This window comes from Notolepis coatsorum (assembly GCF_963971535.1).
Source record: "Notolepis coatsorum genome assembly, chromosome: 4".
In the NCBI taxonomy this organism is placed as follows: Eukaryota; Metazoa; Chordata; class Actinopteri; order Aulopiformes; family Paralepididae; genus Notolepis; species Notolepis coatsorum.
Genome location: NC_140168.1, coordinates 104,140,551 through 104,164,658, shown reverse-complemented (window position 1 = coordinate 104,164,658; position 24,108 = coordinate 104,140,551). Strand labels below are relative to the sequence as shown.

General features: G+C 45.8%; 1 protein-coding gene across 1 annotated transcript in view; it reads left to right on the top strand.

Annotated features, from left to right (window-relative positions):
• Window positions 1-17,462: 17,462 nt before the first annotated feature.
• The window catches only part of LOC311226633 (E3 ubiquitin-protein ligase TRIM35-like), a gene marked incomplete at both ends in the record, with an annotated part of 7,665 nt that continues 1,019 nt past the window's right edge, over window positions 17,463-24,108 (top strand). Inside the window, 3 exons of the mRNA XM_084312050.1 lie at window positions 17,463-17,858; window positions 19,006-19,236; window positions 21,727-21,876. Coding sequence (XP_084168176.1) covers window positions 17,463-17,858; window positions 19,006-19,236; window positions 21,727-21,876 — 777 coding nt within the window. The remainder of the gene's footprint in view (window positions 17,859-19,005; window positions 19,237-21,726; window positions 21,877-24,108) is intronic.

Sequence of the window (24,108 nt, the reverse complement as noted above, 5' to 3'; positions counted from 1 at the left end):
TTCCGTTTGGAATCGCCTCAGCACCCGAACACTTCCAGTGCATGATGGCGGAGGTCATAGAGGGGATAGAAGGGGTGGTCTGCCACATTGACGATCTATTAGTGTGGGGGCGGGACCAGGAAGAGCACGATGGTCGACTCCATGCTGTGCTACAAAGAGTGGAAAAAGCTGGCCTCACCCTGAAAGTGGACAAATGTGAGTTTTCCATGAGTGAAATGCTTTTCCTGGGTTACATCATCACATCGGAGGGCATCCGCCCTGACCCGAGGAAGACAGAGGCCATCACAGAGTTGGTGGGGCCTACGAACATTACTGAGTTGAGGAGTTTTCTCTGCATGGTCAATCAGCTGGGAAAGTTCAACCCCCAGCTGGCCGAAACTGATAAGCCGCTTCGTGACCTCCTCTCAAAGAGAAACTGTTGGGTCTGGGACGTGGACCAGGCTATGGCGTTTGAAGCGCTGAAGAAGGCACTGTGTTCTGCTCCTGTGCTGGCTATGTATGACCCGAACAGAGACACTAAAGTGTCAGCTGATGCATCATTATAAGGATTGGGAGGCGTTCTACTCCAGAGAGAGGAGGAAGGATGGAAGCCTGTGGCGTATGCATCGCGCTCGCTCAAGCCAACTGAGCAGCGTTACGCGCAGGTAGAGAAGGAGGCGCTAGCCCTCACATGGGCCTGTGAAAGGTTCCGGGATTACCTCATAGGGAAACATTTCTGCCTGGAGACCGACCACAAACCCCTACTCAGTCTACTTGGAGCCCAAGCACTGGATCTGCTGCCGCCAAGAATCCAGCGCTTCAGAATGAGGCTCATGCGCTACTCATACTCCATCGTGCATGTACCAGGAAAGTCACTTTGGACAGCAGACATGCTGTCGCGTGCACCTGTGGAGTCATGCATGTCTGCAGGAGATAAAGAGCTGATGGAGAGCACCAACATATACGTGGACTTTGTTATAGAGAGTCTACCTGTCAGTGCCTCATACATGGAAAACCTGAAAGAACAGCTGAAAGCTGACAGTGTTTGCTCATGTATTATAACACTGTGCACAGAAGGATGGCCAGCGCATGTAAATGAAGAACCGCTGTTGAAAAAATACTGGCCAGAGCGAGATACACTCACAGTGGAAAATGGATTACTGTTGAAAGGAGCACGGCTTGTAATACCAGCAGTGATGGGCAAGCTACTTGGAAAATGTAGCAAGCTACACTACAAGTTACTCTCGATTAAATATAGCTCAACTACAATGGAACCTATCCCCAGAGAAATGTAGCAAGCTACACTACACGAACATGGCAAAAATAGCTAGCTACATCGGCACTACTTTTTTATTTTTTTTTTTACTTCGTGATCAAGTTTCCACCAAACAAATAGGCAGGAAAAAAAATTCTCAGTTTGATTGTTTATTATAAAACTGAAACAAGCCCTCGGTCTGGCTTTTTGTGTCATCCTTTTAACATGAACTTGTATTATGTACAAAATCCAGGAAGGCAAGTTTAGCTGGGTGCAGCCTCTACAAAAGAAAAGAAAGAGACCATTTGGTTTTATCAGTTTTTATAGTATAGTTTGTTGATTACTTTTGATGCAGTAATGGTCTTTTTCTTTTCTATTCTATCTTTATGTATTATTTATCCCTAAACTCTGCATCTTCTGAAACCTGCCCACTTTATCAACCAAAAACACACTTCTTCAATATCTGAATTGTAACTGTTTTACTTCATTTTACTAGTATTATGCTACCATGTATATACTACTACCAAGAGTAACGCCCAGACTTTCCATGCGTTGGAGTTCTTCCTTGACCTTCCCCAGTACTGAGAGTCTGGACAAAACATGTCCTACATATAAAAGTCTAATTTATATCAAAAATAAAGAAATTAATAATGATTGACATACTCACAAAGTTCAATCTAAAGGTATCGTGTATACTGATGTTATGTTTTAGCACATATATTTGTTTTTTGGGGGATATTTGTTTAAATGTATAATCTGTGGTTAGAAGCTCCCATGTTAATTTTCTTGTCCTCAACAAGGGTCACATTATTGACCAGCCCAAAAAAGCTTGAAAAACCTCTCAACTTGTGAAAACATACATATCAAATCAAGGATAAGGGTTATAAATGTATAAAACAATGCATGCCATGAAACTCAAATCATATTTTCCATAGAAATCTGCCTATCAAAGTTGTGTCCTCAGTTTATGTCAACAACAATAGTGGATTGAATTCAAGTGTTTCAGTGAGATTATTTAGACAGCTAGCAACTGCCAAAAAACTAGCTAGCTGCAGTGCACAATACAGGCTTGGAGGTAAAATGTCTGCCTTTTTGTCAACTCCGTCAGACGTCAACTCCATCAGATTTTGTGTCTGACGGAGTTGACGTGTAAGCTGACGGAGTTGACAAATCCATCAATAACCTCATAATATGCTATTATTATACTATTTTTGAACATGGTAAAGGATTTAAATGTTATTTCAGAGTTGTATCTGCACAGAAGTGTGCATATAATAGCATGCATTACAATACACTTCTGACTTTTAGAGCATGGGCAGGCTGTGGTCTGCTTTTTGAATAATTGTCTTACTTTCCCAGCACATGTGTTAATACATAAATATAAATATATCACTTGTCTACGTGGTTGATTGATTGATGTAAAATGTCATAACCCAGTAGGGATACAAGACAGAAGAAAACAGTTATTCTTGTTCTTATACTGTTTACTTAGATCATCAGAGCAAAGGTGAACGGTGGTAAACTGTGGATATTTCATCTTAATATCTTTCAAATAATTCTTAATATAGGACTGGTCCATGTGTGTCTACTGTAGATTGCTACATCATCCTTTATCTGACTCTTTCCATCCATAGTGTAATACATTATGGTAGGGAGTGATCAACAGGATAATATTTTGCTAGTCAGTTGTCTCAATCTTATCAGTTGTCACAAGTGTAGAGTTCAAGAAAAATTTGCATCAGATAAAAATCAGATCAGGATAAGATAGCAATGCCAGACAGTGCAGGGAGTCTCTCAGACAGGAAAAGCAACGAAGTAAAATGCGAAAAAGGCATTCAAGAGAAATAAAAACTATGAAAGAGAATATTACAAATGTAACAAAGCAACGAAACAACCTGATAAAAACAATAATGCGCAGAAAAAAGGCTACAAATACATCACCACTGGACTCTCCAGGCACGGAAACAAAGAAGATGCTATCAGGAAGCAAAGTAAGGAATCCGAAAATCCAAAAGGCCCTTCTATTCCACAAAATCCCCAGAAGAGGGCTGAAGACAAACAAACAAACTCCTGGCCCACGGCGCCAAAAACCAGCACTGAGTGTGTCATCAGGCACGATTCTTAAAAAGTATCGTCTTCTTCAACAAATTAAAGAGTTTGGGTTAACCTACAAGTTAATGAGAGAAAAGGAGCAGCCTCAGAAAAATCCAACATTAATACAGGGTATAACACAGACTGTTCAGGATTTCTTCCTGAACTATGCACGTGTGATGACGGATAAGACTGACACAATCACCAGGAACAAGATCAAGCGGCAGATAATGATCCTGCTAGACTCCATGCTCAACCTCCACACAGAATTCCAGATTAAGAACCCCACTTTAAAGCTGAGCTATTCTTCATTCTGTGCTCTGTCAGAATGGAGGTAGGTGAATTCCAATGGGTGAAGGCAATCACAGAGACAGAGAGTGTTTACTCTTGAACAGGTTCAACTTTAATAGTAAGAACACAGAGTAAATTCTAAGAGAGACAAGTGCTAAAAGCACAAGTGGAAAATAAGGTAAATGGGAGCTTATTGGAGGTCCAGAGTAGAACCGTCTGCGTTATCCCCGAACGCAATTAGTGAAGACCTGACAATGAACAAGCAGAAGAGAGGTATGTTACATAGACACCAAATACCAACATTCCACACACACCCCCGTGACAGCCAATCAGGAACCACCCCTAAGTGACAGCACTAATTGACAGGGAATGACAGGTGACAAGCCCAGTGACATATGCCAGGAATGTGGGTGGTCACCGACCACAGTCGGTGTCCAGAACGTAACAGTACCCTCCCCCGACGAACGGCACCAGACGTTCACCTAGGAGCCTCGGGATTCAGCCGCCGGAAATCAACGATCAGGCTGGGATCTAAAATATCCCTTTGAGGCACCCAAGAACGCTCTTCTATCCCGTACCCCTCCCAATCCACCAAGAACTGAAACCCCCTACCCCTCCGCCTACAACCCAGTATCCTCCGCACCATGTAAATGGGTTGACCGCCAATAAACCGGGGCGGAGGAACCACAGGCAGTGGCGGGGCCAAGGGCGATGAGAGGAATGGCTTCAACAGGGACACATGAAACGTCGGATGAACCCTCATAGAGCTCGGAAGTCGTAGCTTGTAAGCCACTGGATTAACCCGATGAATCACTTTAAATGGTCCTATAAAGCGAGGAGCCAGCTTCTTGGATTCCACCCGGAGAGGGAGATCCCGGGTGGAAAGCCAAACCCGCTGCCCTGGACGGTAAACTGGAGCCGGACGACGCTTACGGTTAGCCTGCCGTTGGGTACTAACCGAAACCTTCTGTAGCGCCTTCCGAACCTGTTTCCACGTCCTGCGACAGCGAGCCACATGTGCCTGGGCCGAGGGAACCTCCGCCTCCTGCTCCTGCTCGGGAAACAGAGGAGGTTGAAAACCATACTGGCACTGAAAGGGAGACATACCGGTAGAAGAGGAGAGAAGGGTATTATGCGCGTACTCAGCCCAAGCCAACCTCCTACTCCACGTTGCCGGACTACCGGCAACGTAACATCTCAAGACCCCCTCCAAATCCTGGTTGACCCTCTCCGTCTGCCCGTTCGACTGCGGATGGAACCCAGACGACAGACTGATAGAGGCGCCGAGGCCGGCGGCAAACGCCTTCCAGAACCTGGAGGCGAACTGAGGACCCCGGTCCGACACGATATCTACTGTCAGCCCGTGGACCCGAAAGACATGCTGTATAACTAAATCAGCAGTCTCCCGGGCCGAGGGAAGCTTGGGGAGAGGGACAAAGTGAGCCGCCTTAGAGAACCGATCCACCACCACCAAGATGGTGGTGAACCCGTCCGAAAGGGGAAGACCAGAAATAAAGTCCAGAGATATGTGTGACCAGGGTCGTTTAGGAATAGGAAGTGGTCGGAGGAGACCTGCCGGTGCCCGTCGAGAGGTCTTACTACGTGCGCACACCGGACAGGCCGCCACAAAGGAACGCGTATCCCCCTCCACTGTCGGCCACCAGAACCTCCTACGGATAAATTCCAGGGTCCTGGTTGCCCCTGGGTGGCTGGTGAGGGATGACGCATGTGCCCACTGTAGCAAGCGTGAGCGCGCCACCTTGGGAACATACGACCGTCCCGGAGGACCCCCACCAGGATCGGGCTCCCGCGTTAGCGCCGACCTTACCACCTTCTCTATGCCCCAAGACATGGGTGCCAAAATCAAGGCCGTTGGAATAATGGGATGGGGCTGCTCCTCCCGACCAGGAAGATCAAACTGGCGCGACAACGCGTCAGGTTTGATATTCTTGGAGCCGGGTCTATCGGAGATGGTATATCGAAATCGTGTGAAGAACAACGTCCACCTGGCCTGGCGAGCGTTAAGGCGTTTAGCCCCTTGGATGTAAGCCAAGTTCTTATGATCAGTCCAAATAATGAAAGGATGTGCCGCCCCCTCTAACCAATGTCTCCACTCCTCCAGTGCCAATTTGATCGCCAATAACTCCCGATTACCCACGTCGTAATTACGCTCGGCTGGTGACAGACGGCGAGAAAAAAAAAGCACACGGGTGCACTTTCCCATCCTTTAAGCATCTCTGAGAGAGCACCCCCCCCACCGCGACGTCAGAGGCATCCACCTCCACAATGAACGGAACCTCCGCGTCATGGCGGATCAATACAGGAGCGGATGTAAAACGACGTTTAAGATCGCAGAAGGCCGACTCAGCCCTAGGCGACCATTCAAAGCCAGGGAGAGAGGCCTTAGTGAGAGCTGTTAAAGGATTGGCTAAGGCGCTAAAGTTGCGAATAAAGCGCCTGTAAAAATTTGCAAAGCCCAAAAACCGTTGTAACCCCTTGAGCGACGAAGGTCGTGGCCAGTCCAAAACTGCACTCACCTTGGCTGGATCCATGCGCAGATCGCCCTTCGTCAACACAAAGCCCAGGAAGGACACGGTGTCCGTGTGAAACACACACTTCTCAGCTTTAACGAATAGTTGATGCTTGAGGAGACGGTCTAGCACCTCCCGAACGTGCATTTGGTGTTGCACCATATCGCGAGAAAAAATTAGGATATCATATAAGTAGACAAACACCGACACCCCAATCAAGTCTCGCAGCACGTCGTTAACCAGGGCTTGGAAGACTGCCGGAGCATTAGCCAAACCAAAGGGCATGACCAAATACTCATAGTGCCCATTGGGTGTGTTAAATGCAGTCTTCCACTCGTCTCCCTCTCTAATCCTGACCAGGTTGTATGCATTACGTAAGTCAAGTTTAGAAAAGACCTGTGCCCCTGTAAGCACTCAAAGGCCGTGTCCATGAGGGGTAAAGGATATCGGTTCTTGATGGAAACGTCATTCAATCCCCTATAATCAATGCATGGGCGCTGGTCCCCATCCTTTTTATCAACAAAGAAGAAGCCAGCGCCGGCAGGGGAAGTGGAAGGGCGTATGTGCCCCGCAAGCAATGCCTCCTCTATGTAGGTGTTCATGGCCAAGGTTTCGGGGCGTGAGAGAGAGAACATTCGCCCGCGAGGCGGGGAGGTACCGGGTAGAAGATTAATGGGACAGTCGTATGATCTATGAGGCGGAAGTGCTTTAGCACGCGTCTTGCTAAAAACATCCGCCAGGTCCCAATAGATCTCAGGCACCCCTATCAAATCGGGATTAGAGGGTAGATCAGAATCTGCCACGCTCCCCACCATCCTGGAGAAAGAGGGAGGAGACAAAAGAGAAGAGGGGGGGGGAGACAAGGGTTTGGGCAAACTCCCGCTGACGGTCGACTTGACGTCGGCCGCCGTTGAGAGTTCGCCCGTGCTCCAATTAATGACACGAACACATGACGACAACCAGGGATGACCCAACACCATGACAGAATAGGGGGAAAAGATGACAAAAAATGTAACCCACTCCCACTCCCCACCCGCCACCCAGATGTGTAAAGGAACTGTGCGCTGGGTGACGCTCCCACTGCCCAGAGGCCGACCGTCCAGGGCATAAACTGGTAAGGGAACCCCTAAATCCTCCACTGGGGTTCCCCACTCCTTCACCAATCCCACGTGAATAAAATTGCCCGCCGCCCCTGAGTCAATGAGAGCCTTAGTTCCCCTAATGTCACCCCCACAGTTGATCGCCACCTCAAAAAATTTACGAGAATCCGTGGTTTTGGCAGGAATGAGCCCACCTGCTGGCGCTTTCTCAAAGCCCGACGGCGCACCTTCCATTCCCGATTGGCGCCGAGCCGATACAGCCTGGACCCGACAGCTGCCGAAGCGGTGACCGGTGCGGCCGCACCGGAAGCAGCGTCGCTCTTTGATGAAGCGCTGCCTCTCGTCGTCCGAGAACGACAGCGCTCCAAGCTGCATGGATTCATCACCCAGTGGCCCACTCGTGTAATGCATGGAATTATCAACACCAGGAGAAGAAGGAAAACATACCTGGGTGTTGTTGACATGCTCCTTCTCCCTCTCCCGGTGCCGATTGTCCATCTTGATGGTGGTGTTGATCAGCACTTCCAGCTGCTCGGGGATCTCACGCGCGGAGAACGCATCTCGCATCCGCGCTGAGAGTCCCCTGACGAACAGAACCACGCAGACGTTCTCCGCCCAAGCTGTCTCCCGAGCCAAGATCCGAAAATTGATAGCGTAAGCTGCGACCGTGCGGAGGCCCTGCCGGCAGTCGAGAAGACGACCACCAGCCTCGAAGATCGAGAGTACCCGGGAAGTAACGAATACTCTTCTCAATTCCCGGGTAAAGGCGTCCACACTGTCGCAGATTACCGCCCCCGCCTCTAATTCTGCCGTAGCCCAGGAGAGAGCTTGACCGGTGAGCAGTGTGATAATATACGCTACCTGCGCTGTCCCCGATGGAAATGATCGTGGTTGCAGCCGGAAAACGAGTAGACACTGGGTGATGAATTCCCGACAACCATCCGGTGATCCGTCATAGCGAGCGGGCGCCTGCAGATGTGGCTCGTGGGACCGTGCCTGGACCCCGAACACCCCCCGACTCTCCTCTGCGTGGAGCGCTGCTTCTCCCGTCGCCGCCTGAACACCAGCCACTCCTTCTTGGGCTTGTCGGGCTGTGGCCAACGCCGACTGTGCCGCCGCTTGGGATGATCCGACGACCCCGTTGAGTCGGATTAACTCGGCGCTGACCAGCTGTTGATGTTCCTCCATCCGTGTCTGGGCTGCTCCCTGCGCCTGGAGCATCTCCATGATGGCCTCCATGGAATTCTGATGGTCAGGTCTTCTGTCAGAATGGAGGTAGGTGAATTCCAATGGGTGAAGGCAATCACAGAGACAGAGAGTGTTTACTCTTGAACAGGTTCGACTTTAATAGTAAGAACACAGAGTAAATTCTAAGAGAGACAAGTGCTAAAAGCACAAGTGGAAAATAAGGTAAATGGGAGCTTATTGGAGGTCCAGAGTAGAACCGTCCGCGTTATCCCCGAACGCAATTAGTGAAGACCTGACAATGAACAAGCAGAAGAGAGGTATGTTACATAGACACCAAATACCAACATTCCACACACACCCCCGTGACAGCCAATCAGGAACCACCCCTAAGTGACAGCACTAATTGACAGGGAATGACAGGTGACAAGCCCAGTGACATATGCCAGGAATGTGGGTGGTCACCGACCACAGTCGGTGTCCAGAACGTAACAGTGCTCTGAGGCCCTTCTATGTCACAGCACCAAAAGCATCTGATCAGAAGACATGTCTGTGTCAAATACATGAAAATGCATGCTTAATGCTCGAGGTCCTTAAAATGTCTGGTGTTGTGAAGTCAAACAAACTGGATGACAGTTTTCAATTAGTTTGTTGCTCTCCAGCAAGTGAGGCCTGCCTTCTTCGCGCCTGCTCACGATGTCTAAACAAAGGTACAGTTACAACCCAAGAGCAAGACAAAATCGATGTTCAATGGAGGCAGTGGGAGAGAGTTCAAGAAGACACACGCAATGGAATCGACATCAACACTAAGCTTGTCGAACACTGAGGCAGCCTTTCAGAGCTCATCAAACTCTATGAGCAAAAACTCAGAAAGGAAACCACAACACATGTGTGTTCAGTGCGAAACCAGTCAAAAGAATACAGCAACACAATTGAGTCCTGTGATGAGAGTACAGCAATCGTCCATGTTGACTTTTCAGAATCCTGGAAATTCAAATATAAAGCTGAAGTTCAGGCCTGCCATTTCGGACAAAATCTGCCACAGATAACACTCCATACCAGAATGTATTACACTAAGGGTGGAAAGGCAGGGTTTTGCACACTGTCAGAGTCAAAGAGACAGGATGCTGCAGCAATCTGGACACAAATGGATCCAGTCCTAAAAGATATCAAGACAAGGTTACCACCGTGCACTTCCAAGCAAACAAGAACAAGAAGAACTTTTTTTCTTCTGGGGTTTGAAAGGACAACGCGGAACTTCTTCCCCACTTCTCATGGTAAGGGCGCACCAGACGGCATTGGCGGAACAGTAAAAAGAACAGCTGACAACCTGGTCCTGAGAGGAAATTATGTGACGGATGGACACATATTCTTCAAAAAGGTCTCAAACAGTCTGAATGGTGTTCAGCTGTACCACATTGTGGAAGAAGACATGCAAAGATACGACACACTTCTCATGAATCCTCTCAAACCGGTTCCCTCAACAAGACAAATACACCAGATCATCGCACATAAGGACAGGATCCACAACAGACAACTATCCTGCTTTTGCAGCGAGATGTTGGATTGCCAGTGCTTCTGCCCAGCTACCTCCTATTACCATGGCAACCCAGGAGAACAGCAGAGTGATACACGGAGGGCAAGGAAGAAGAGACCTCTGGCCATGTTGTGGGAGGAGATGAAAAATGAGATGGAATAGGGTATGGAGATGGAAGATGTAATGGAGGAGTTGGACGAAGAACCTTTGAAAGGTCCTGAGGGTACGGTGACAGTAACGACTGTTAGCAGCCTTAGTAATGGAGACTGGTTAGCAGTAGTATTATGATGACCACTGGTGGCTAGCCAAGACCATCGATGTGAATAATGAGCAACAAGATGTGAAAGTGGAATTTCTGCATCCCCATGGTCCAACAGAAAAGGTTCAGCCCAAATGTGGCAAGAAGGATGTCTGTTTCTGCCCAGTTCAAGACATCATAGTGAAACTAATTAGAAATGCAGAAGGAAAGGAAGAGGAGAAGTGGGTGAGAAAGTGGAGATCAGGAAGTGGTGTAGAAGAGGTAGATGAAAACAGGGACGAGAAGAAGGGGTCCTGTTCTCCATTACTGTTTTTGTTGTTGGAAACGATGCATTTTGTAATAGTTGGAAACTGTGTATGTAAAGTTTGTTGTTTATTACAATTGAGTTAACAAAATGTTCAGTATAAGACAAGGAGTTATTAGTTCTTATTATTGTCACTTCCATCTGTTTAAAAAATTGAGCAGAGATGCAAATCCAATTTTGTCAACTCCGTCCGTTTCTCGTCAACACCGTCAGATCATTGTCAACACCGTCAGATGTTTATTTTTGTTAATCTTGGGGAAAATACAAATTCCTTCTTCAGTTTATGTTGTTTAAGTAATAAAGTAGCATTAGATCTTCATCCTCTTGTGTCTTATTTACTTAATGATATTTTTTTTATCATATCAAAATTAAAAACAAAGTTTGAAAATGCTAATATTTCTAACTCTGGGTTTTCAGAATAGTGTGAAATTACACCTGAGGTTTATATATTATATTTTATTGCATACCAGAGTAACTAAACACTATTACAACATACTTCAGAACTTTAGATTCTTGTTGGACTGGAATAATTAGAATTATATACTTTTTTGTGTGTCTGACGGAGTTAACACAAATCAAGTTTCAAAGGGAAACATGTGAATTTGTTGAAAATGTTTTTCTATGTAGAGCCCGCACCTTTACATGGTTAAAATACAGACCTTTCTCTACATGAATATATAACTCTAATCAATATAGTGTGTATTCTCAAAATATAATATTTAAAAAGTGTTTTGTCCCGACTCTCAAGAATCAGTGGTCTATACTACTACAGTATGTACTCAGAGTATAACACTCAAGCTTGACACTGACAAACAATACTACTTATCCTTGGCTGCTAGATATGTACCACTCCTGCTGACTTGTTGTACACAATTTGTAAGTTGCTTTGAATGAAAGTGTCAGCTAAATGACCAAATGTATTTAAATATGTAACTCACAAAACATTCCATGGCCCCAAAATCATGTGGGGAACCCCCTGGGGGTCCTGTCCCACAGGTTGAGAACCACTGCTTTTCCCTCTTTTTTTCTTTTCTCCACCCCCATAATATTGTTCATTTTCTGCCTACAGTGAAACATCATCATGATAGCAGCTGTCTGTTAGTTAAAGCTGTTGACAAAAAGTGTACTGACTTGTGTGCTGTTTGGGAACAGTTGATTTTCATCAGCTCACCTGAATGTGTTCTAAAGTTAGTGCTGGACGTGTTGAGAGCAGCATATGTTTTAGCCGTTTTTTCAGTCAAACTCATAAATGTGTCCCAGATAGGGCCATGGAGAGGCATTGTTGTTATTGACATCATCATCTTCATCAATGCCATCGAACCCCTCTGCCATTTTGCGCGGACTGGTTCATGTAATCCGTTAAATTGCATTCATTCAGTACGTCTGTTTTGATTTTCACTTCCTGCTTTGCGGCTGGAGTCCCGCCTTATCCTGCCTCTGATTGGCCTACCCGTAATGTTTTGGCCTACCATACCCAATCGTGAGTCGTCATACTCATATCTAAACCAACCAACCAATCATAGTGGGTTCTTTACGGGGAGTTTTTTTTTCTCCTCACAATCTTCTAGTCTAGACTGTTTCTCCCGAAAGTAGCGTGTAACGTTTCCGCGTCGCTACGTCACTACTTTGTTCTATAAATAGTTCCGCTACAGAGACCGCTACTCTGGTTAAAAAGTAGCGACGCTACCAGCATGCTACTGAGAATTGTAGTTAAGCTATGTAGCGTCGCTACTTGTAGCTAGCTACTGCCCATCACTGAATACCAGCAACAATGCGAAATGACGTGCTGGCCAAAATTCATGAGGGACACCAAGGCGTGGTGAAATGTAAAGAGCGCGCTCATCAGTCCGTGTGGTGGCCGGGACTCGGGCAGTAGATAAATAACATGGTACTCAACTGCAGGACATGCATACAAGAGCGCCATAACCACAAAGAGCCACTCATGGTGTCTGAACGCCCTGAAAGACCATGGCAGAAGTTGAGGGCAGATCTGTTTGTCTTGGGAAGCAAGACATACCTGCTCGTTGTCGACTACTTCTCCAGGTATGTTGAGATTGCAATTTTATCTGACACCAGGTCCACCGACGTCATCGTTCACCTCAGCTCAATCTTCCCCCGCCATGGCATCCCAGAGGTCCTGATGTCAGATAACGGGCCACAGTTTTCTGGACAGGCCTTCGTGTCCTTTGCAGCTACATATGGATTCAGGCATGTCACCAGCAGCCAGAGGTTTCCTCAAAGTAATGGCGAAGCGGAACGCACAGTCCAGACAGTGAAAAATCTGCTGAAAAAGGCTGGAGATCCTTATCTGGCTCTACTCACATACAGAGCCACACCTCTCCAGAGTGGTTACAGCCTGGCTCAACTTCTCATGGGCCGACGTCTCCGCACCACAGTGCCGACCATTCCCTCCCAGCTGGTTCCTGCACTGCCGGACTGCAGTGCGTTCGCTCGGAAGGAGGAGAAGAGAGGCGTGGTGGACGCTGAAAATTACAACAAACGTCACCGTGTCAAAGCTCTCAGTGACTTGTCACCAGGAGAACAAGTATGGGTCACTGACGCTGAAGAGTCGGGGACAGTGCTCCAGAAGCACTCCACTCCAAGGTCATACTTGGTGGATCTACCTCAGGGGGTGGTGAGACGTAACCGCCTGCACCTGATACCTCTTCAGACATCTGAACAGGACTGAGGTTCCCCACTACAGCACCAAACGCCAGAGCCAACTCCTGAGCAGGCTCCCATGTCACCGGGTGTGGTACCCCAAGCCGCACCTAAAGGGACTCTCTCTCAAAACCCGGTCTGGGAGAACTGTAGTGAAACCTAATAGGCTTGACCTGTGAACTGGGGGGAAAGGGGATCTGACATTGTAAAAAAAAATAGAAAAAATTAAAAGGGCACATGTGTATAATAACAAGAAAAATTAAATGTTATGTAAATATGGTATGTAAAATGTAAATGCTATGGGTCTAGTATAAGGCACTATAAATAATACTGTTTGTGTTACAGGGTTAAACAGGGACAGACCTTTCTACACAAGAGGCAGAATAATCCTCTAAGGTTTGATGAGACAAAGGCAGTCTACCCTTTGTTCTCGAGAAAGGGGAGATGTGGTGTTATCCTTGTTTAGATAATCTATGTGTGCCGGGTCTATTGTTATGACGAACAGGAAGTAAGGTTAGGGCCGGCCAATAGGAATGAGCCTGGGGCTATGTGTAGGGGAGGAGTTCAAGGTAACAGGAAGTTAACGTATGCTAAATAAATGACCAGATCAGTTCACAGTTGTAGTCTCACGTTCTTTCAAGAATACACGTAGTGTCTCAGACTCCAGAGTCCTTGAATCTCTCCACACCTCTGTAGTGTCTCAGACTCCAGAGTCCTTGAATCTCTCCACACCTCTGCTCTGTCTCAGACTCCAGGGTGCTTGAATCTATCCACACCTCTGCTCTGTCTCAGACTCCACAGTGCTTGAATCTCTCCACACCTCTGTAGTGTCTCAGACTCCAGAGTCCTTGAATCTTTCCACACCTCTAGTGTCTCAGACTCCAGAGTGCTTGAATCTCTCCACAGCTCTGTAGTGTCTCAGACTCCAAAGTCCTTGAATCTCTCCACATCTCTGTAGTGTCTCAGACTCCAGAGTGCTTGAATCTCTCCACACCTCTGTAGTGTCTCAGACTCCAGAGTCCTTGAATCTCTCCACACCTCTGTAGTGTCTCAGACTCCAGAGTCCTTGAATCTCTCCACATCCCAGTCGACTGAACTGAAGATGGACTGAGATCGTCCATCGGCCATTTCAACACACACACACACACACACACACACACACACAAACACACACACACACACACCACACACACACACACACACACACACACACACACACACACGCACACACACAGCTAACCTAGGACTTCTCAAACTGAGGGGTTCAGGTAAATGTGGAAAGAGAGCAATTTCTTGTTTACCGAACGATACAGCAAATGATGAGTGTAGTATTTTGGTTTGCAAAAAAAGTATGCAGTCCTCAAAAACGAAAAACTACAATGGCCAATTTTGGGGGCGCAGGTTAAGAGGTTAAGCGCTCTTTCGGTTCAACCAGAGTGCCTGTCTATTCAGGGAATAATAGCAGTGCTACTCTGAGACCCAATGCAGCCATTGTAAAGCGCTCTTATCGCTCCAGGGATATGGTGCGCAGGGCTTTCCACCCTCCCCCTCATGCTGTTGAGGTGGACAAGAGCCTTCACCTGTTGTGTCCTATTTGTGCGCCTTTAGATTTTTCTTAGGCGCTCACATGACCTCATGGCTACCAGTCAATTGTTGGTTTGTCACAGTGGCCCTAACAAGGGTAAAGCGCTGTCAAAACAACGGCTGTCACATTTGTTGTGTGAGGGCATCGCCCTTTCTTTGTTATACCTCGGCTGGACAGGTCCCCCCCCCACAGGGATCAGAGTGCACTCTACTCGTGGAGTGGTGGCTTCTTTTGCCCTGCTCAGAGGGTCTTCTCCTGCCCTGCTCAGAGGGTCTTCTCCTGCCCTGCTCAGAGGGTCTTCTCCTGCCCTGCTCAGAGGAGGGAGGTCACTACACCTGGTTATATACTAGAGAGGTGAGGTCACTACACCTGGTTATATACTAGAGAGGTGAGGTCACTACACCTGGTTATATACTAAAGAGGTGAGGTTACTACACCTGGTTATATACTAGAAAGGTTAGGTCACTACATCTGGTTATATACTAGAGAGGTGAGGTCACTACAACTGGTTATATACTAGAGAGGTGAGGTCACTACACCTGGTTATATACTAGAGAGGTGAGGTCACTTCACCTGGTTATATACTAGAGAGGTGAGGTCACTACACCTGGTTATATACTAGAGAGGTGAGGTCACTACACCTGGTTATATACTAGAGAGGTGAGGTCACTACACCTGGTTATATACTAGAGAGGTGACGTCACTACACCTGGTTATATACTAGAGAGGTGAGGTCACTACACCTGGTTATATACTAGAGAGGTGAGGTCACTACACCTGGTTATATACTAGAGAGGTGAGGTCACTACACCTGGTTATATACTAGAGAGGTGAGGTCACTTCACCTGGTTATATACTAGAGAGGTGACGTCACTACACCTGGTTATATACTAGAGAGGTGAGGTCACTACACCTGGTTATATACTAGAGAGGTGAGGTCACTACACCTGGTTATATACTAGAGAGGTGAGGTCACTACACCTGGTTATATACTAGAGAGGTGAGGTCACTACACCTGGTTATATACTAGAGAGGTGAGGTCACTACACCTGGTTATATACTAGAGAGGTGAGGTCACTACACCTGGTTATATACTAGAGAGGTGAGGTCACTACACCTGGTTATATACTAGAGAGGTGACGTCACTACACCTGGTTATATACTAGAGAGGTGAGGTCACTACACCTGGTTATATACTAGAGAGGTGAGGTCACTACACCTGGTTATATACTACAGAGGTGAGGTCACTACACCTGGTTATATACTAGAGAGGTGAGGTCACTTCACCTGGTTATATACTAGAGAGGTGAGGTCACTACACCTGGTTATATACTAGAGAGGTGACGTCACTACACCTGGTTATATACTAGAGAGGTGAGGTCACTTCACCTGATTATATACTAGAGAGGTGACGTCACTACACCTGGTTATATACTAGAGAGGTGACGTCACTACACCTGGTTATATACTAGAGAGGTGAGGTCACTACACCTGGTTATATACTAGAGAGGTGAGGTCACTACACCTGGTTATATACTAGAGAGGTGAGGTCACTACACCTGGTTATATACTAGAGAGGTGAGGTCACTACACCTGGTTATATACTAGAGAGGTGAGGTCACTACACCTGGTTATATACTAGAGAGGTGAGGTCACTACACCTGGTTATATACTAGAGAGGTGAGGTCACTACACCTGGTTATATACTAGAGAGGTGAGGTCACTTCACCTGGTTATATACTAGAGAGGTGAGGTCACTTCACCTGGTTATATACTAGAGAGGTGAGGTCACTACACCTGGTTATATACTAGAGAGGTGAGGTCACTACACCTGGTTTGATACTAGAGAGGTGGGCGTGGCCACTTCACCTGCACAGTATATTTCGCAGAGTAAATCTTACTCAAACTGAGTACATTTTACTCAAACCTTTTGTAAAATGTACTCAGTTTGAGTAAAATTTACCTTGCGAAATGTACTGTGTGGTTATATACAAGAGAGGTGGGCGTGACCACTTCACCATGTTATATACTAGAGAGGTCGGTGTGACCACTTTACCTGGTTATAGGTGGGCGTGGCTAGGTGAATGGTAGGTGCATGAAAAGTTCTTTCAAAGAACGCCCACAGGCGCGAGCATAGTCCAATAGGCGAAGCAAGGCGCTTTGCCAGTAATGACATAACTAGGATTATAACCTTTGATATACAGGTGATAAACATCAGTGTTTCTACACTCCTCATCGATCGACACCCGCCTGCTCCAGATAAAACCCACAGCTCGTACTGAAGGAGTAGGACTAGCTTTAGACAAACACAGGAAGGACTAGTGTAGAGGAGCCAAAGCTGGGAAAATACCGTTTTTTCTTACCTTGTAGTAGTAACGTGAATATTTAGGAAAATAGCTTTGGGAACGCTTCTCTAAAGAAAGACTTCGCTGTGGAAGAGAAATAAACCATTTGGATATCTTTGTTTTACACTGGAGCGGCTGTGGACATTATTTGTCTTTATCAACGAACGTACTACTCACAAGTAAGCAACTTTAACCAGTAGAGTGGAACGTCGGCCCTCATAACTACTGATCAAACAGTGACTTCAACCAGCTGCTGACTGAATCTAAGTAAGTTTATAACAAAAGTTAAAGTAAACTTCAGGGAGCTTTCCAGAGGAGGGAGTGTTACTGAGTGACAAAATGGCTTCGTCTCATTGTGAAGAGGATGTGTCTTGTTCCGTGTGCCATGACATCTACACAGATCCTCTCGTCTTGTCGTGTGGCCACAGCTTCTGTAAAGCCTGTCTGCAACAATACTGGAGAGACAGAGAAGACAAGAACTGTCCACTTTGTAGGAAAGTCTCTTCAATGTTAGATCCTCCTCGTAACTTGGCTTTGAAGAACCTGTGTGAGGCCTTCAGGGAGAGAAGCCAGGGAGCTCCAGCAGGTCCTGGGGTGCTCTGCAGTCTGCACAGAGAAGAACTCAAGCTCTTCTGTCTGGATGACCACCAGCCCATCTGTCTGGTGTGTCAGTCCTCCAGAAAACACAAGAGCCACAACTGCTGCCCCATAGAGGAAGCTTCGGAGGATCACAAGGTATGGCAAAATCATTATTATATTAATTTATTCAATCTTTAATTATACTCAATAAATACACAGAGTAAACATTGTTGTCACGTTGTTAATGAATACAGAAACATTAGACAATCAGAACAATTAGATGGGATTAGATTCAGACACTGATGTTGGAGTTGATTTATTTTTGTCCACAACGTAGGAGGTGTGAGAGTCAATGTCAGTGTGGGAGTCAATGTCAGTGTGGGAGTCAATGTCAGTGTGGGAGTCCAGGGTGGCCTGGGTGGAGTCCTCAGGGGGGAGACTTCCATCTTTCAAGTGAAATGCATCATGAATGAATTCCATTGCAGAAGCAGCTCCAGGCTCCACTGAAGACCTTACGTGACAAGCTACAGGCCTTTAAAGAAATCAAACGAACATGCGTCAGCACAGCAGAACACGTAAAGGTACACGTCTGTCTATGTCTGGGTCTCTTAATATGTCATGATGTGCTCTGTCCTTGTGTCCATGACTGTATTGTGACCTGTATCCCTATCGTATGTGTATGTGCTTTTGTTGTGTTTTTATTCTAATGTTATTTATCTTGATTTTATTCTGTTTTTATTGCTAACCCTTTTTTCACACAGGATTTTAACCTGTACCTTCTGGCAGGGGGACTGCCAATGGAAATTAGCCTTTTGGCTAAAATTGGGTGCATTTACATTTGTAAAATGTTTTATGAATGTACACTGTCCCCCTTGAACAACTAAAGTAAACCTAACCTAACCTAACCTAACAAATATTCTGTATTAATGATAAATGATTTACTGTAAGGTTGTAGCTGCACTCAACCTGCACACAGTAAAAATAAGTGCCCTATTGTACATCTGTAGTCCATTGTGGGAGACATGATTTTTAACCCCCCTACTGTATATTTCAGTTAGTTAGATAGTAAATTATAACTACCTTATGCATACTGCCCCTTATGTGATACTGTGAATACTGTATAGTTAGTTAGATAGTAAATTATATTGACTTATTTCCTTAAACTTATTTGTTTACACTGCTTGTGTTGTTTTTACTACCTGTACCCCCCCCCCCCCCCCCCCATCCCCCATGCTGCTATGATGCCTGAATTTCCCCAAGGGGATCAATAAAGGAATATCTTATCTTATTTTATAATCTCCAGGTCCAGGCCCTGCACACAGAGAAGCAGATTGAGGAGGAGTTTAAGAAGCTTCTCCAGTTTCTCCACGAGGAAAAGGAGGCCAGGGTAGCTGCACTGAAGGAGGAAGAGGAGCAGAAGAGCGAGACGATGAAGGAGAAGATTGAGGGGCTGGATAAAGAGATCTCAACCCTTTCAGACACAATCAGAGCCATAGAGCAGGAGCAGAACGCTGAACACGTCTCCTTCCTGCAGGTCAGGACTGGTCTCTCTTCAGTTCATAGGGATGTTTAGTACACTGTAAAAACTGGGATTGGGGTTCATTGATATTTATTAAATAAGTATTAGTAACCTATACATAATAAAAAAGACTATGTGCCGTTTGAAATAGAATTGAGCTGAATTCAATGCATTTGAACCATTTATGAATTGCATTTTACACAGTTTTAGTTGAATACAATTAGCTTATAGTTTAAAAGTGACCAGATGACGCTCAGTTTTTACAGTGTAGTGTTTACCTTGATCTGTCTTTACCTCCATAGAACTACAAGACCACACTGAATAGGTAAGTGATTTATCTCTCTTTTTGTCGCTCTTTCTCTCTCTCATCTCTATCTCTTTCTATCTTTCTCTCCTTTCTCTCTCTCCTTTCTCTCTGACTCTCTTTCCCTAACTGCTCCCATGTTAACCCTTTCACCGCCGCACTACCAAAACGGTTAACCCTTTCACTGCGACAATACACAGAAGGTTAACCTTTTCACTGCCACACGACAGTTAACCCTTTACTATCACACGGTCACCGTCGGTTGTGTTATAGTAAAGGGTTAACCTTCTGTCGTGTGGCAGTGAAAGGGTTAACATGTGTCGTTGTCCACACCGGCCGCTGGTGGGCAACTCGCGGGCGGTAAGCAAAGTTCTTTTTCAACTCCGGTTGGATTCAGGAGTACATCACACTGATTTCATCATTCTAAAATGCATTCTAGCATTCTAATTAATGAGATAATAACGGGTTATACATGCAAAATGGACACTGGAACTGGAAATCTTAAATTTTAATTTTTTTATCTTCAAACGGGGACTGACTTCAACTTCAACTTCAAATTACTTTATTTTCCTTTCGGAACTTCATTTGTGCAGTGGTTGAAAGACAAACATACAGTCACAATACATAGACACTCACCACTATAAAAAAGTGTTAAAACTACAGTAAAAAGACCACTATATAAAAAAAACACCAACTACATTAAAACTACAGTACTTAAAGCATGATATATTAAAATCCACGTGGAGCAGTTCTATATGTATATAAATAATAAATAATAGTAGGAATTTACAGCTGTTCCAATGTAAATCCGTGCGCTTCCGCTCTGAAGTCGGACTCGGTGTGGACGGCCACGCGAGCGGTTCTCGCACGAAACCTACGCGCGCCCCTCTCTCTCTCTTTTGCTCTGTCCGTCTGTCTGTCCGTCTGTCCGTCTGTCTGTCTGTCTGTCTGTCTGTCTGTCTGTCTGTCTGTCTGTCTGTCTGTCTGTCTGTCTGTCTGTCTGTCTGTCTGTCTGTCTGTCTGTCTGTCTGTCTGTCTGTCTGTCTGTCTGTCTGTCTGTCTGTCTGTCTGTCTGTCTCTCTCTCTCTCTCTCTCTCTCTCTCTCTTTCTCTCCTTTTAAATCTGCATCTCAGATTAAAGGTGCTGTTGTAATTGGATGATCTGGATGTTGTGACGTGATGTATGTATGTATGTATGTATGTATGTATGTATGTATGTATGTATGTATGTATGTATGTATGTATGTATGTATGTATGTATGTATGTGTGTGTGTGTGTGTGTGTGTGTGTGTGTGTGTGTGTGTGTGTGTGTGTGTGTGTGTGTGCGTGCGTGCGTGCGTGCGTGCGTGCGTGCGTGCGTGCGTGCGTGCGTGCGTGCGTGCGTGCGTGCGTGCGTGCGTGCGTGCGTGCGTGCGTGCGTGCGTGCGTGCGTGCGTGCATGTATGTATGTATGTATGTATGTATGTATGTATGTATGTATGTATGTATGTATGTATGTATGTATGTATGTATGTATGTATGTATGTATGTATGTATGTATGTACGGCAAAGTTGATATTATTCCCCCTACACTGCTCTGTGTCACGCTGCTGTAGACACTGACATTGATGCTGTGGCTATCAGCACCCAGCTGATAACGGCCCTCTGCCCAGTTTGACTAGAGACAGACACACATGTTAAAATGATGATAATGGTATTACCCTCTTCAAGCTTGTCTCTATATATCAGTTATAAACCAAATATACATTGAAAAACACTGATTTCTTTTACTCCCCCCTTGCTTCTAATCAACCTTCAGAATCATAAATCATTATTTGGTTTCTCCCAATAATTCTATCTTGTTGTTTTATTGTTTTCCCCACCCCTTGCAATGTCCATTTTCCCCCTTTGGGAATTATTCTCTTCAGATAGGAAACCCTCTTTTCTTTGTGATCCCAAGCTAAAACTCACCGTACCCCCCCTTATCTACCTTCTATATATATATATATATCCTTCTATACATATATATCTTATATATGAATCCTCCATAATGTTTATTTTATATCTCATACTCCTATCAATTATTATCAATGAACACAGGACTTCTCGCTGTCGTCTTGTCTCTCGATCTCCTGATTGACTCTGAAAGGAAGTCCCTGTTTGTCCATGATTCATTCAATACACCCGCCCATGCTCTTTTGTTTCAAAATGCCTCGAGACAGTGTCTCCGCAGGAAAGCCCCCTCCGATGTCCGCCTCGTTCTCCCCTGCCAACACCGCCTGCGACTGCTGGACTCCGCCCCGTTGGCCGTCTCCACCGGCGTCGGTCATCTCCAGACTCTGAAAGCAGAAAAACAACACCAGCAGTCTTCTGTACACTCTACTTTCCCTTGTTTTTCTATTAGTCTACCACCTTCTCCACACCCATATCTGTCCCTGTTTGTCGTCTTCCATCATGACACCAGCAGCTTACCGATACCCCCTTCCGTACTCTATCTTCGTCCCAGCTTGACCCCCGGTGCACGCCAGTTCTCTCTGGTGACTATGTCTTCTGAAAACTCTTGCCTATTTATCAGGTGTGACAAGGCCCAACTGGAAATTAAACTCCCTCTTTGTTTCATAATTAACCTATTTAAATTAACTGCACCTCATCTCTCTGTGCAGTTCTTATTTAATCCATTGTATAATTAAACTCTTCTCCTACTTGTTCCAGTGTCCTAACTTGAATCACTCCCCCACTCCGCCAATAGATGGTAGTAGAGACCTATGGAATCACTCTGTCATCATTTCCTGATAAACTCCCCTGCACTACCCCCCTCCGCCACTAAAGGTTTGCAGAGACATTTCCCCACTTCCACCCCTAGATGGCGGCCAACTCAGTCTAGAGTACTTTAGCTGACGTGTCTCTCCTTGGTTCTTATCTGTTAGCCTCCTCGTGGCTCTTTGCGGCCATCTTGTCTGCTCAGTTTTGTTGACATTTCCTCTCATCTTATCTCGCTCATCCTCCTCGTGGCTCTTTGCGGCCATCTTGTCTCTGTGCAAATGGCTACTCTCTTAAACAAACGGCCGCTGCCCTCCCTTCAGAGGCCTAAAAAACACAGCTTTTTTTCTCTCTTTTCATGACAACAAAAAAAACAACTGTCTCTTAGAGTCTCGTCGGCAAACAGGTCATAATGATGTCTGCAGGTCACATGACAATAGATGATCTACTAAACATGCAAGTACTGAACAGGTCAAAAATAGAGACTGAATGCCAAATTACGGTAGGTCTGAAAAACATAGGTAAATTCTCCCGACTCACAGTCCCGCATTCCCGCCTCCTTGTGAGGAAAAAAAACATTATAGTACAGACAAACTAAAATGGAATTAACCCTTAGAACACTGCCTTCCTTCACCGGCCCCGTTTGTTTTCATTCTCTGTAGATAAAAACCTCTCGGTTTTCAAAACAAACTCTGCATCTCTGCCTGTCCCAAAACACACTCCTACACCGTGACTGTTTCCTCTGTGTCTTCAAAACACATTACAGCTGGCTTCTCTGTCGCTACTTATGTTTACGGATGTACATAGTTCTTTATTTGGCTTAAAGATCAAACAACCGTGGGTGCACAATGAACTAAAAACTTTTTCCTACAGCGCTGTTTCTCCTACAGCGCTGGTTCGCGCCTCATGACCGCTCGACTCGACGCTCTCTCCCAGGGCTGGCCGGCCTTGCTTCATGATTCTCCCACTGATTCTCCCACACGATGGCTGTTGTTCACTGTCGCCCCAAGTCTTTTTCCGTTGGTGTTATCTTTTTCCAATCCGGCTCACGGCAACAACTGTTGGATTCTGATCAATCAGCCAGTATCACGTCTTCGTCTGTTTGGCTCGTGTTATCATTTCTCCATCCACTGACCCTGCATTGTGTTTTATCTCTCCCACTTCTCACATACTGGCTGTACAATCCTTATCATTCCCCGTTAATGCAATCTGCAAGCATAAGTATTCACCACCTCCATAAGAATTTGACCCTTGACAGCATAATACCTTTCTTGAAAGAGCGTTTATTACATAAACAGAAGCCTCAGCTCAGATGTTATCAGATTGTATTGTCCTTGCTATCGTCTCTTCTGCTGTTCAGTCCAATAGTGGCTCAGGCCTTGTCGTTAGCCAGAACCCTTCTCTCATTAGCCGAAGCTAATGATGATGTGTCATTCACCCCCCCCCCCTCACCGGTGAGGTGAGAGGGATGAGAGTCTCTGATGGTTTCTTCTCTCCTGTGTGGTTCGTATCTCAGTCGTTCTTAGTCGTTCTTGGTCTGGCTTACACCCGGAAACACTGTTCGATTTATATGATCTTTGTCATAGCAACGACGGCCTCGCCCCTCTTCTGGTTGCCATGTGACACGACCATCTTTGACCCCAGCTATTTGACCCAGATCACTATAGCAACGGCAAAGTTGATATTATTCCCCCTACACTGCTCTGTGTCACGCTGCTGTAGACACTGACCTTGATGCTGTGGCTATCAGCACCCAGCTGATAACGGCCCTCTGCCCAGTTTGACTAGAGACAGACACACATGTTAAAATGATGATAATGCTATTACCCTCTTCAAGCTCGTCT